The following is a 13,584-nucleotide window of genomic DNA, read 5'->3' as shown; positions in this document are numbered from 1 at the left end:
TCTCAGGGACTTAATGGTTTATTGAAATTTTAAATGCCTTTAAGGCATAAATAGATACATGATAGAAAATGTGCTGGCAGCCTGAACCGCAGATCGTTACCGTATTCAATCTTTGAAGAAGCAAACATCAAATATTCAGTTCAATATCAATATTCAAAAATTCATTCAATCAAATTTCAATTGTCTTACAGAAAAAAGTTGAAACTGTTATGAAAATATGATTTTTAGAACGTGTCAAGCTACAAACAGCAGAAGGATTATAGAAGGCGAATGAAAGTCATTTAAAAATATGATGCACATTACAATATAAAATATAAGACTGTGACTGGAGTGGCAGCAGAGTGAAACCTTTGTAACAGAACTTTGGTCAAAATATTTAATCAGCTCCTCCACACGTCAAAAGGAGTTAAGGAGCGTTAAGACGAGTGAGGAGCACGGACAGCTCAGTGAGCTGGGAAGTGTTCACGTTTGAATAAAGGCACTGATGACATACACAGAAGAGGAAATAAATACAAGTTAACAGTTTCTTCTTTGTGATACTACATGATCATTTCTTTGACTCAAACTTTTATGTCGTCTTATTCAATTCAAATGTGTAGCAAAGTTTACAATACAAAGCTAAGAGTCTGCAGGAGTTTGAGAAAAATACAGATTTGTGTGGTTCGTCGTTCAAGAGATACAAAAGGTGATGCATGCACTCAGATAACAACAGATTTCTACAACAAATAGAAGGACAAAACTTACAGTATTGTTAATCTTTAGCATGTGGTCCGTAGGGAAAAAAGGTTTGGCGGCGCTGCTCAGTCCACGTTCCTGTATCTGGTGAAGAGGTTGTAGAGGACGCGCAGTGTCGATTTAAGGTCACAGTTCACTATATCTGAAAAAGAAAGAACGCAGGAGGGCTCAGCAGACGCCATCGAGGCGCTCTGGTTGTGTTGAAACTGGGAATCCATTTTCAGAGCTAACAAAATACAAATGTCGTGCCTTTAGCTTTTGACCTTTAATTAAATTTTCTTTTTGAATAACAGCCATAATCAAAAAGCTAATAAAATGTTACTTTTATACTTTCTGCCTTGACAAGCATCAGAAATGGTTTCCATTCACTTCCTTCTTAAAGCTGAGCTCATAGTTGTTGCTTTTCTTTCCCCAATAAGTTAGAAAAGGTGACATTTCATTATCCTGGCTAACCTCAGTCTACTGTACGCTCAATATCATCATCCAGCTTCATTTTAACTCCAGTTTGGGCTCAACCAACTCCTGTGAAACATCCGGCCCTTTGACATCTAAGTTAAGCAACTACCACGAATTACAGTGAGCTGTCAACACAAAGCAATGAACTCAAAAACATCCGAACAAGTTCTGAAAAAACCTTCAACGAACTTGAGTTAAATAAAATAAAATAAAAAAGACAGAAGTGAGGAATGTGTCCTACCCTCCGGCCGGGGCTTCGGTCTCTCCAGACCTCCGTCCTGCATCAGTTCAAAGGAAAAGGAGACGTTGTGGACCTGCAGAGAGAGAGAGGGACGAGTCGGGGAGGCGTGATCACTATTGTGTGTACAAACACACAAACACACACACACCTGGCACACATCATACATCTCCACACCTTCTGTTGATAAGACAACATTGTAACTCGCTGCTTAATCCCGCAACACACTCCGGGTTGATTCAGTTGTGTTACCGCAGCTTCCTGCGTGGACAAACACAACGCAGCTCTGTTCTGTTAGACCATAAGCCTTCAGCAGCTGCACAAACACTCTGCGGCCTCATTTATCAACGGACACGTGTCACCGGTGTCACTCCAAGACGGCGACAGGTAGAGTTCTCCCTTCAAACACACGCACCAAAGGATTTCATTCATGACCTGGTCGTGTTTCATGCAGAGGGAACAGAGCGACACACACACACGTGATGAATGATGCTGGCTTCTCAAGAAGATGGACCTCCCAAATCCTGATTTGAGTTCAGCGACTGTTAAAACCAGCAGAGAGGAAACTCCACTCATGAGCGATAAGAAGAAACTTCAGGACGAGTGGAAAACGAGTGGAAGAGACAGTTGAAAGGCGTTTTCTCTTCTGTGCTCATTGTGTGTGTGTGTGTGTGTGTGTGTGTGTGTGTGTGTGCGCGCTGGGCCTGTTGTGAAGTACTAAAAGCTTTGCCCAACAAGGGCTTATTGTGTGATGAGCATGACCTTTGCCATCTAATACAGTCAAAAAGAAAAGGAAGAGAATGAGCCTCAAGTAGAAATCTGCTGAGCAGAAGCAGGAGTCATTTCTTGATGCCTCATGCTACTTTTCAGTCTGGTGTATCATCGACGGGCCTGCAGGCCCTCCAACACACACACACACACACACACACACACACAGAGTAATAGAGCTGAGCCCCTAAGCCACTTCAGCGTTTCCCTGTGCAATAGGAGATTACAGATGCTGTGGGGCTGCTGCCTGTTCTTCCGAGCCAGGAGTCTCTGTGTGTGTACATGTGTTTGTGTGTGTCGTTGTGTACATTGCAGCATTGATGCCCATTCTGCTTTTTGCAGCTTGGCAGGGGCGCCTGGCCAAGACCCAAACAAAAGGCTACTGTGGTGTCTCCGCAGATTGCCTGTTCAGAACAGTGTCGAACTACACAGGCCAATAGAGAGCAGAGATGGCTCCGTGCTGAATGAGCTCCGGGGAAAACGGATGGCCTTTATCAAGCTATTGAGAGGAGAGTCCTGGCTCCGAGTGCATGGTGCTTCTCAGAAACAGAGAGTATTGATTTAGGAGTGTGTCTTAAACTATAGGTCAGGACCAAAGGCAAGTGACAGCTTGGGATCCAACTGACTGAGCTCTTGACGACACGTTTTCATCTCAACTGGAACAAAATATGGCTTTTTCTTTGTACATTTTGGGAAATTCGTGCAAACCACTCAGAGCAGACCCAAAAGCGTATGACAAAGGTCACACAGCTCGAGAAAACAACATGTGAGACGCTCAGTCAGCAGCAGAGCGACACAGTCCAGCCCTGACAAGTTCTGCAGGGAACTGGACGGGAAGTTAACGGGCTTGTGCGGTCACCTACTGCATCCAAACTGGAGGAATTAAAACGGTGGCCATCTTTATGCACATTAAAAAGCTTGGAATGGCTGAGGTTATTCTGGTTCAGCACTTCAATCGAACGCAGCCTCCCTGACCTCCCCCGTCACTCAAAGTGACACACTTCATTGGTATGAAGCTTCGACGTGAGTTTATCGGAGCTGACTCTCTTTTGGTGATTTTTGTCATTTTTCAGCCACAGCTGTCGTTCGGTCACAAATGACAACCAAAATAAAAACAACCAGACTTTACCTTTTGGTCAAAGTTTTCTGGCGTGAGGAAAAAGTTGTAGAGCGGCACAAAGTATCCCTCCAGCAGCCCCATCAGCAGCACCAGATAAACTCCATCGGCGAACTGCAGCAGCAGCAACAGTGAGGAGAGCCACCATCAGTCATTACAGAGAGTCATGCTGATCCACCAAATCTCACCAAAGTGTGTAAATGCTTAAGCGGGTGTGTGTGTGTGTGTTGTACCTGTGTGTCCAGCTCAGACACCTCGAGGTTGAGCTTGTTCAGGTGTTTGTTCACAAATGTGATCAACGTCTGAGGAAACATAACAACAACAACAAAAAAATTTTTATAAAACTGGAGACATCTCAAACACAACTATGACTTTAACAGATCCGAACCGCAGAATTTATTCATCTGATGAAATCCACAAAAGTTAAATGTACAAATATACAAAATGCAACGCCAACGTCCAAACCAACTCCGTCACACTGATGTGGAAAACTGGATCATTCATGCTTTAAGACTGCTGATGATCCCGTAATTGTACGTTACTTCTCTGGCTGCATGGTTGCTAACAAAGCCAGAAACAATGTTCATCTTGAGACGAAATCATGGCAACAGTTACATTAAGTCCCACTTTTGTTTGAGAGCAAAAGAGGCAGAAAAAAAAGGGAAATTCATATTTTTGCTTTAAATAAAAGGGAACCTTCAGGTTCTATTTTCCAGAACCAGTTACGTAAGTAAAGTAAAAGTAAATAAGGAGCAGATTTATTTTGTGTTTATGCTCTACAGTTTGTATTACAGCAGCATAGTTGTTAGCGTTGTTGGCACACAATAAGAAGGTTGTGGGCCTTTCCGTACAGTTTCCATGTTCTCCCCGTGGCTGTGTGAGTGTGAGTGGTTGTTGGTCTCTGTCTGTGTCTGTGTGTTGGCCTGTCCCAGGTGACCCCGTGACCCGGAAACGGATAAAGGGTAGAAGATGAATGAATGAATGAATCAGTGTTTGCATGAGTGTATTTAGATATCAGCTGTCATTTATCCATGATGCTGTCAGATGGAGCGGATACCTTTTTCACAACGTTGAGTTTGTCCGGAGCGTGATCAAACAGGGTGTCGAAGGCGTCACGCTCTGTGCAGGACAAAAAAAGACAAACAGAAAGGAAACAAAAATGACTGACTGAACAGACAAAACAAATAAAATAATAACGATCAAGGCGGAACAGTGGAAAGGAACATACCATGTCTGCCAGAGAAAGCCCTTTGAAAGAGACAAGAGAAATGAGAAATTAGAGGCTGCGTCTCCTTATTGATTATTTCACACTGGATTATTCAAAAAAATTAAAAATAAACTAATAAAAGAACCGACATGCATCCAAGTCAATCACAGAGGAATGTAGAGAACGGAGGGATTATGTCAGAGAAATGAGAATACAATGACGTACCTGGGGTATAATTTGATTAACAGTAAACACAGTTACACTGCGGGGGGGGGGGGGGGGGGGGTCCACAATGACCACATGCTATAGCACAATGCAGTAATCCCACAGCGGGACAATAACACAATGAATGAAGACGTGCCTGTCCGTCCATTTTGCTTTTCTATGGGAATGGACGGATTCTGTTATTACAATGTTAGCACTTTGGAGGCTGCTGCTGTTGGACGGGGTCAGGTGGTTTTTGGAGCGCAGGGGACGCTGCAGAGCGCACGTCCCAGAGGAAGCCATATCGCAGTGGGCAGGCCAGCAAGAAGAGGCAGGCGCACACACACACACACACACACACACACACACACACACAAGAAGCACTCACATGTTTATGGTGTAATCTCTGATGGCAAAGGCAGAGAAGTCTGGGCAATGGTCCTGTTGGTAATAACCGTATTTTCACTGTGACCATGTGAGTGTATCTGAGCCTCACTGTGTGTGTGTGTGTGTGTGTGTGTGTTATTAACAGTGTATCTATCTTCCATGACAAAATGTGTGTGGCCATGTGTGCTGGCCTGCTGTTATCTCCTCCGTTGCTGCTGTCAGGCTGCAGGACAGCCTCACAGCGAGGAAACAAAAAAAAAGTGTGTGTGAGATAGAGCGTGCGTGTGTGTGTGTGTGTGTGTGTGTGTGTGTGTGTGTGTGTGTGTGTGTGTGTGTGTGAATGAAATTTTCTAATTCTTCAGCTGAGGGTGCCATCACATCTCTTGTTGAAACACAATGGTTACCTAAGCTGCCATTGCTCAGGCCATGTGAAGCGCGGCGGGCAGCGGGAAGGTGCTGAAGGTTTTGGCGTGAACCAAAGTCATGTGACCAAAGCGTGGCGTCCAGATTTTTCTTCTTACAGTTATAACCTGGAACTATTCTGCATTAAGACACACATGATGTGTGTTTTTATTCTTTGACATCATATCCTCTCTTCTGGTTGCAGGCCGGAGGCGACTTTTTCATCCATTTTAAGACGCAATCTTTACGTCTCGGTTAGTTTATATATAACGACAGAGTTTAATCATTGGATGTCTGGATCTGATATCAGAGAAAAACTAACTGTCACACAGCTCAGCTCTGATATGATCTGTGTCCACCGAACACATATTTTTTTTTTTACAAGTCAAACTGTTTTATTTAGTCTCGACTGGTTTTAATCCCCGGGTCTGTTTTTTTTTTTATTGGAGGAGATGAGATCTCTGTGGATAAAAACATCCTGAACTGGCTCTGGATCAGAAGTTTATCAGAGAGGTCTCATCTCCTGGACGTCTGTCTCTGCTCAAATGTGTTCCAAACACCAGTTTTTTTTTTTATGTGAAACAGCTTCAGTGTTTTTACTGAATATAATCAAAATGTCGGTTTAGGAGAAGAGAACTGAGGGTAATTCAGCTGCTGAACTACTGAAGGAATCCAAACCAGAAAGCTTCTTCACATCAACCTTTGTTATTGTTCTGAAGGAGTTTCTGATTTAATCTGTGATTCTCCTTCCCCCCCCCCCCACATAGTAAGGTCAGTTTAAAAAATCCTCCTCTGAATTCAGTCAAAAGAGACGAGTGCCACCATCTCACCAGAAATGAAGGAAAAAGCTTTGAGCTCCAGAAGCCAATTAAATAGTGACGTACACAGAGCACATGCACGACATCACGCCTTTTCACTTTGTGACATTTCACATCGGAGACGAGGGTCAATTTCTGTTTCAGCATCTGTGAATGTTCCACCAAATTATTATCTTCATAAAGATAGTTAGAAAGTAGGGGCGCACTTACTCTGTATTGCCAGTGATCTCCTCCTGGATTTGTCTGGACTGAAGAATGCCCTCTCTTTTCTGAAAGACATGAAGGTTTTGTTTTGGAGAAAAAAAAAAAAGGCCAAGATAAATGCAACCGGCGGCGCCTTCGAATCCAGCGTCACACTCACCTGGACGACCACCACTTGGATGGAAACGTGGTCAGGAAGTCTGATCGGCGCTCTGAAGTTCTGCGACAGGGCAACCAGGAGGTGCAGGATGGCAACGATGCTCTTGGCGTGAACAGCTGGTGTGGAGGAAAGAAAGTTAAATGAAGTGAGACATCTCTGTTTCTCTGCCTGTAAGTGCAGTTTCTGACAACAATGAAATCTTCAATGTCTTAATATTTCTGAGCAAATGAGTCATCATCACGTTATTCACGTTCCTGCTGCTTCGGAGCGTTTTCATCATCTTTTTAAATGGAGTGAAAAACTTGGACTGGACGTTATTCTTCATCCCACCTGGAATTTAGTATTGGAAGTTTTACACACCAAGGTCACGAAAGCTTTAATGGTAAATGCAAACACAAGATGTCGTTAAAGTTGCCTTGGAATGATAAAATAAAAGGTCACAAAAATACGAGCTTTTGTATGAAAGCAAGATGGAAAGCAGTCCGCAGCATTAATTCAAAGTACGAAGTCAACCACACAAAGAAGATTTGCCGTTGAATGCACAAGACAATCAGGATCAATTAAGTGTCGAAAGCCAGGCTTTGATTATACACCGTGGCTGCAGCTTATGGCCTTCATAAAGTCTATTTGATCCTCACTGCTAAGCAGGATCCAAATAATTTACAGCGGCAGCGAGTGTTTTTCTGCAGCGTCTGAATGGGGGATGAAAGTCGGGACAAACAAGAGTGAATTGATTAAAAGAAAGCTGCTCAAACAAAAGGACAGCAAAATCAATTAAATTCCACGTTATTCACTCGGCTCTTTAAGCGTTTTTGAAGACATCTAACACAAATAGCTTTTCATGGACAAATTTCTGCCAGAGGTGCATTCAAGAATGTCATATTATTTGCTCTGAATTCAGCTGATGTGGCCTTTCTGCAGAGAACTACTGTCACAAAATCAATGCTGTTCACAATTTGAACTGTGCCGCCGTCTCAAACAGTAAATGTGCCAGATGGATGAATCAGTTTTCCGCCCTCTCTTATGCCTCACATGCATACCTGCCTCAACTTTTGGGGAAAAGCTTGCGCCTGGTTTTCATGTAGTAATGTTGTAAAGAAGCACTAAGCACGCATGTTTGACCAAAAAAAAAAAAAAAAAAGTTTTGTGAATCTGATCGATCAAACTAAACAAAAAAAGAAGCGACTCAGAACAACAGCATGGAAACACTGACGTCTTCATATTCTCCTCTCAGTCTTTGTTCTTAGCTCATCTGTGTTTCCATTTTTGAGATACTGCCATCACTGTTTAGTGGATATTTACTTATTCAGTGTTTTAGAGGATCAGATCTCAGAGATCATGTGACAACATTCACAGCGAGCTGCTGCTTATATATTACAGCATATTTTCTAATGTGCACATGCAACGTAAATGAAACCAGTCTGGGGAACAACGTGTATTTGAAATTATGTTTTCAGAAGTTCTTATTTTCTGCGATTAACGATGTCAGATGTTCATTTGTCCCACAGGGATCAGTTTCGGTCTCATCTCATGATCTAATCACAAAGATGGAACTTACAGTCGACGTTCCAGCGAATGTTCCTGGTGGAGAGTTTGAGCGACTCGTTGATTCGCTCTAAAACGGTCTGCAGCTTCTGTTTCTGGGCGATCTCCGACTGGGTCACTTCAGCCACATTCAGCTTCTCACCCTCCAGCTTCTCTGAAGCACAAGTGGCAACAAAGAAGATGTTGAGGATGATGGATTTTAGGAATATTTCTTCTCCTTTGAGGTCATTTCTCATTTTACAGGAATAAAAAAACTGCCTTTTTTTTTTTAGTCCAAAGGGTTCGGGTTACACAACATAAAAAACCATCACGATCTGCTGAAAAATTCAAGACATTAAATTTATCATTTCCTGTTTTGAAATCATTGCCCTCGTGTCCAGTGACCTTTCCCTCCCTCATGAATTTCAACCTCCTCTCTTACTATCAGCTTTGCTGCTTCCTGTTTGGTGGCAGAGGAATTCACATTATTATTATTATTATTATTATAAACTTATATTATTAACCATGAATGAAATGTGATCGAGCTGAAGTGCTACCTGAGTAAAGTCTATTATTATGATATTCTTCATGGATACACTCTGTTTTCAAACATACTGATGCAGATTAATTCCACATACGAAGTTCAGTCCTCACCAAACAGTTTCTGCAGGACCTGCCCGTCGTACAGATCTTCAGCCAGATCCTTCACAATGATCCTCTCTCCCACCAGAACATCATTGATCCAGTCGATCAGCACCTACGTGGACAGGAAAACACAAACGTGGCTCATGTATGATGCTTTGTACAGTTTAAGTGTTTGAATCTAGATCTCCTGCCACCTCCGGACACACGAAGCGCCGCCTTTTCATCTTCACTTGGTTGTTGCAGGAAAATGATGGCTGCTCCATGCTGGCGCTGTTACAGCGTAGTTTGGGCTCTTTACCTTCATGAGCTCCTGCAGCTTGCGGTCGTTCTTGGAGTTGGGGTCCACCATGGTGCGAACTTCATTCTCCTCTAACGGACCAGCAGAAAATGGATACATGTTAGAATAACGACGACGACGACAACAACTGGCATTAACAGCAGCACCACAGAAAAAGTGCTCCCTAAAATACAGATCACCATGGCGACACCGCCTAATATTTTTCCTGGATCATCTGCTCTGCTGTAATTTTGTCCTCCGTGTATGGATTTAAAAACGAAGGTAGATGACTGACTGTCAGCAGCTCAGTATTTACTGGTCTCCTCCGGTCTTCGTGGTCTGACAGCGGTTTGTGTCCTGGCACACGAGACAGAACATGAAAACACAAAGCGTTGGCAGAGCGGCGCTTTGTTGACTTGGCTGCCCGGATGCCTGTCAGATTAGTCCAGCTCACGCAGTGATACAGCAGACTGTTCCTCTGCTGTGTGAGAGCTCTGAGATCTGTGGATGTATCTATTCAGCTAAATGTTTTTGACTCCATGTTTGGATTCTTCGTCAGGAGACGTATTAAATGAGTGCGGTGGTTTACCCAGCATGGTGTCCTCGGGGTCCAGCTCATAGTGGGAGGGGCTGAGAGGCAGGTTGATGGCGTTGATCCCCTCTTCCTGAAGCTCAGACACTGCGAGACAGAAACATCGGATTCATTTAGGTGAACGTCATGAACACTTTAGAGATGATACGGCTGGTGTTGTTATACATTTTGTCACAAAAACCAAAACCAAGCATGACTCAGCATTTCCTGACATTCACATACAGCTGAGCTTCAATTAGAGGCTGCAGACTGTGGCTTTAACACACAGCAATAAGCACTGTACCACAGCTCTGACTCACAATTAACTGCAGCGTTGTGTACAATTGTTCTATTGCAGCAGTTAACATTATTTAATTTGAATTCCTTATTTCTCAAATAGTTTGTCTTTTTCAGATATTGAATTCAGGATGGTAAGCTTTTTTTTTTTTTTTGCCTTCATTGATCATCAATCTATTCATTTAAAATTTCTGAAGAATTCATTTCATAAATACAGCCAAGACTGACAACCAAATGTGACGCCACTGACCATCCAGATCAATCTGGACTACAGGACGCCTTCCTGAGCAACGACTATCATTCAGCAGCCACTCGGATGGTTCCCTAAATGTTTCCCGGTTCCAAAAACAATCATTAGCAGGCCCTCCGAGCCGCCGTGCACATCAGCTCCAGGTCACACAAACTGGCGGTGCTGCTTCCTGGTTCTCAGCAGGCTTCACAGAAACCCAGCATGCCGTTCTTCTCGGCGCATCAGATAGCTGAGGAGGTTTGATCGCTGCCGATCTGAGTGTGTGTGTGTGTGTGTGTGTGTTAAGGGCATGGAGTGAACATCCTGTGCATTTCTCTGCCTTCACTGGAACAACATCCTCTCAATCAACACCATCCCTGAGTGCAACAACACACTTCCATTTCACCTCACACTGGGCTGCATTAAAATATTCCTGCAGTTACCTCACTGCCTTCATTGTGTAAATTACCACACACTCCACCGACATAACCGCCGGTACTCCGCTCTGCTGGATACAATATCACTTAAACTTAACCTTAAATTTCACTACAACTCACATTACGTAAAAAAAAAAAAAAAAAACCCTGCACTAAACCTGAAATTAGACTCAATCTTCCTTCACACTTCAGACTCTTGCGCTCCAGAAACTGTTTCCACAAAATTAGAAAGCGTTGTACAAATCCAACAACATGACATACAGCCAGTAATGCAAAAGCTGTTCCCTCTGCTGAAATCAGTGCAATACGCTCACACACTCAGGGTCACTCGTACCTTTCAGGAATTAGGTGGAACAACTACGCTGTCACATTTACAAATATTGGCCGAGAAACACTGAGCTGATTCTCTGCGGTCCAACATATCCCACAATTCATTGTGTCTGGTGAAAGAGAACAATGTGGCAGCAAACACCAGAGAGCGTCATTTCTGATCGCTCGTACATCTGATTAAAACCAGGACGGGAATCTTCGGAGGATGTGCGGTGGGTGGATTCATATGAAGGTGACCAAAGTATGTTTGTTCTGTGCAGCTTGATTTTCTGAACACACACACTCACTGTCCGTCTCCCTCCCTCCGGCTGCACTCGGGTTCAAAAGGCGCCTTCTGTGTGCCGGTCCATTTCTGTCTGTCTCCGGGCCGGGCCAGCTCAGGGAGCGACACATCACCTTTATGTGCTGCTCTCCATCTGCTGACCTTCTCCTCCTCTTTCCTTCCAGCTCCCCTCCATCCTGCAGCCGTCTTTCCTTTTCTCATCCGCTCGGTTCTTACTGCCGTTTCAGCCGGCGGCTGCCACAGACAACACAAGGACCTAAATTTGATCAACCTTCGACGCCAAGGGCGACCATCGAATCACGGAGGACGCGACGGACGTCCTACGCTGCACGCTGTGGACGGAGGGCGTCATAAAATGGGGCTCAGCTGTGAGACGGGAGGCACAAAGTGATCATCCAGCTGAAGGAGACCTTTCTCATGTCCCGTTAAAACCCCGGCCTTCAGCGATGAATGTCAGGCACTCTGAGGGCGGCTGTACTTTCAGAGTGGCGACCTCAAACAGATTTAAACAGGAATGGACGTTTACAAAAAGGTTTTTGGAGCATTAACCGACAGAGGAAGAAGTACGAACACACTGACCACTTTTCTATTACCTCAGAAAACGGTCTGTAGTTTCAATTCAACGTCGATACAACACGATGTGTATCTGTATACATTATTTTAAAAAAAATAAATAAAACGGTCCCATTTAGAAAAAACAAAACACAACATCAACAGATGTGTGCTTGACAGACTGAAGCGCAGGTCAGAGCTCGTCCTCGGCGCCGCCTTCTACTCCGAATAGATTTCATTCTGGTTAAAAAAAAAAAAAGACAGCAGCTCACAAGCCAACAGGTGATTTAAATTTAAATAAACCATTAAGAAAAGAAGACCATCATGTTACACTGATGACGGGAAAATAAAGACTGAGGTCATAAAGTCTTTGGGAAAATGTCCAATGACAAGTAGGATCATCTTCCCATTGATTTCAATACACTCAAGACTTCTTTGGAGTCGCCCTCTGATTGTCATTAGGTAGCACTGTATCTGACCTTTGACCTCTGACCTTGCTCCGCAGATGAATGCTGCATCCTATTGCCCAGGTGGATAAACCTGATCCTGACCCTGAACCAGATCCAGATCCAGATCCTGATTTCCTGATCCTGACCCTGAACCAGATCCAGATCCAGATCCAGACCCTGATTTCCTGATCCTGACCCTGATCCTGATCCAGATCCTGATCCTGACCCAGATCCTGATCCAGATCCAGATCCAGACCCTGATTTCCTGATCCTGACCCTGAACCAGATCCAGATCCAGATCCAGACCCTGATTTCCTGATCCTGACCCAGATCCTGATCCAGATCCAGATCCTGATTTCCTGATCCTGACCCTGATCCAGATCCAGATCCAGGGAGGGTGCTGGCCGGACCGGCCTGCTGCCTCTGTCTGTTTACTCACGTCTCATTCCTCACTTATTACAAATCCAATACCTTACATGGATACACACAGCCTGCAGCCATGAACACACACACACACACACAGACAGACACACAAAAGCAGCCACAGGTTGTATTTTGTGCTGTTTAATCTAATCAAAACTAGATATTGTGTAATAATCTCCTACAGTTTTGTGTTTGTTTGGATTGTTGAACTGAGTCTGTAGAAATCAGCTGCTCACCTTCTTTCGCCTTCTTCCTTCTGGCCAAAGTCCCTCCAAGTTTTCCCAGGAAAGAGTCGTCTTTCTTCCTGGAAGAAGGCGATTTGGGCGTCGGGCTCTTCGGAGAGGACGGAGACTTCTGCGGGGAGGAGGCCATGATGATCCCGGGACGGAAAACGGTCTGCTGGAAGTTCGGTTACAAAAAAATCTCCGTCCACTCCCCAAAGCGGAAACGGAATTCCAGACATTTTAACCCGGAGTGGGCTGGAGAGAGAGAGGGGGCCGTCCTCCGGGGGGAGGGGGGGGAGAGGAGGGGAGGGGGGGGGGGGGGGGAGAGCCGGGGGGAGGGACCGGAGAGCCGGGGGGAGGAGGGGAGAGCCGGGGGGAGGGACCGGAGAGCCGGGGAGAGGGGGGGGGGGGAGCCAGGGGGAGGGACCGGAGAGCCGGGGGGAGGAGGGGAGGGGGGGGGGGGGGAGCCAGGGGGAGGGACCGGAGAGCCGGGAGAGGAGGGGAGGAGAGCCGGGGGGAGGGACGGGAGAGCCGGGGGGAGGAGGGGAGGAGAGCCGGGGGGAGGAGGGACCGGAGAGCCGGGGGGAGGAGGAGGGGGAGGAAACTGGGATAGGATTTTGAGATTTTGAAAATGAATTCTATTCATCTTA

General features: G+C 44.9%; 1 protein-coding gene across 2 annotated transcripts; it reads right to left on the bottom strand.

Annotated features, from left to right (window-relative positions):
• Positions 1 to 13,188, bottom strand: parvaa (parvin, alpha a). 2 transcript variants are annotated; one of them, XM_029523388.1, is made up of 13 exons: positions 12,947 to 13,188; positions 9,729 to 9,818; positions 9,161 to 9,231; positions 8,872 to 8,974; positions 8,252 to 8,392; positions 6,694 to 6,809; positions 6,543 to 6,601; positions 4,879 to 4,898; positions 4,372 to 4,433; positions 3,548 to 3,616; positions 3,327 to 3,428; positions 1,433 to 1,505; positions 1 to 877 (listed from the first exon to the last, which is right to left on the bottom strand). In XM_029523388.1, the coding sequence occupies exons 1-13, from the start codon at positions 13,080 to 13,082 to the stop codon at positions 801 to 803; spliced, it is 1,119 nt and encodes a 372-aa protein (XP_029379248.1). In that variant the 5' UTR covers positions 13,083 to 13,188; the 3' UTR covers positions 1 to 800. The 2 variants fall into 2 exon arrangements, with proteins under 2 accessions (XP_029379248.1, XP_029379247.1); XM_029523387.1 differs by lacking the exon at positions 4,879 to 4,898 and adding an exon at positions 4,543 to 4,562 and having other exon boundaries at positions 12,947 to 13,186.
• Between the last annotated feature and the right edge of the window lie 396 nt (positions 13,189 to 13,584).

The sequence above is a fragment of the Echeneis naucrates genome, chromosome 16 (assembly GCF_900963305.1).
Source record: "Echeneis naucrates chromosome 16, fEcheNa1.1, whole genome shotgun sequence".
Lineage (NCBI taxonomy): Eukaryota > Metazoa > Chordata > Actinopteri > Carangiformes > Echeneidae > Echeneis > Echeneis naucrates.
The sequence above is the reverse complement of the archived record's forward strand: the minus strand, read 5'-3'. Positions and strand labels throughout refer to the sequence as shown.

Coding starts and splice junctions, on each gene's coding strand:
- parvaa (XM_029523388.1), bottom strand. CDS start 13,082: ATGGCCTCCTCCCCGCAGAAGTCTCCGTCCTCTCCGAAGAGCCCGACG. Junction 9,819..12,946: donor AAGGAAGAAGGCGAAAGAAG/GTGAGCAGCTGA, acceptor TCTGTCTCGCAG/TGTCTGAGCTTCAGGAAGAG. Junction 3,429..3,547: donor TGTCTGAGCTGGACACACAG/GTACAACACACA, acceptor CTGCTGCTGCAG/TTCGCCGATGGAGTTTATCT.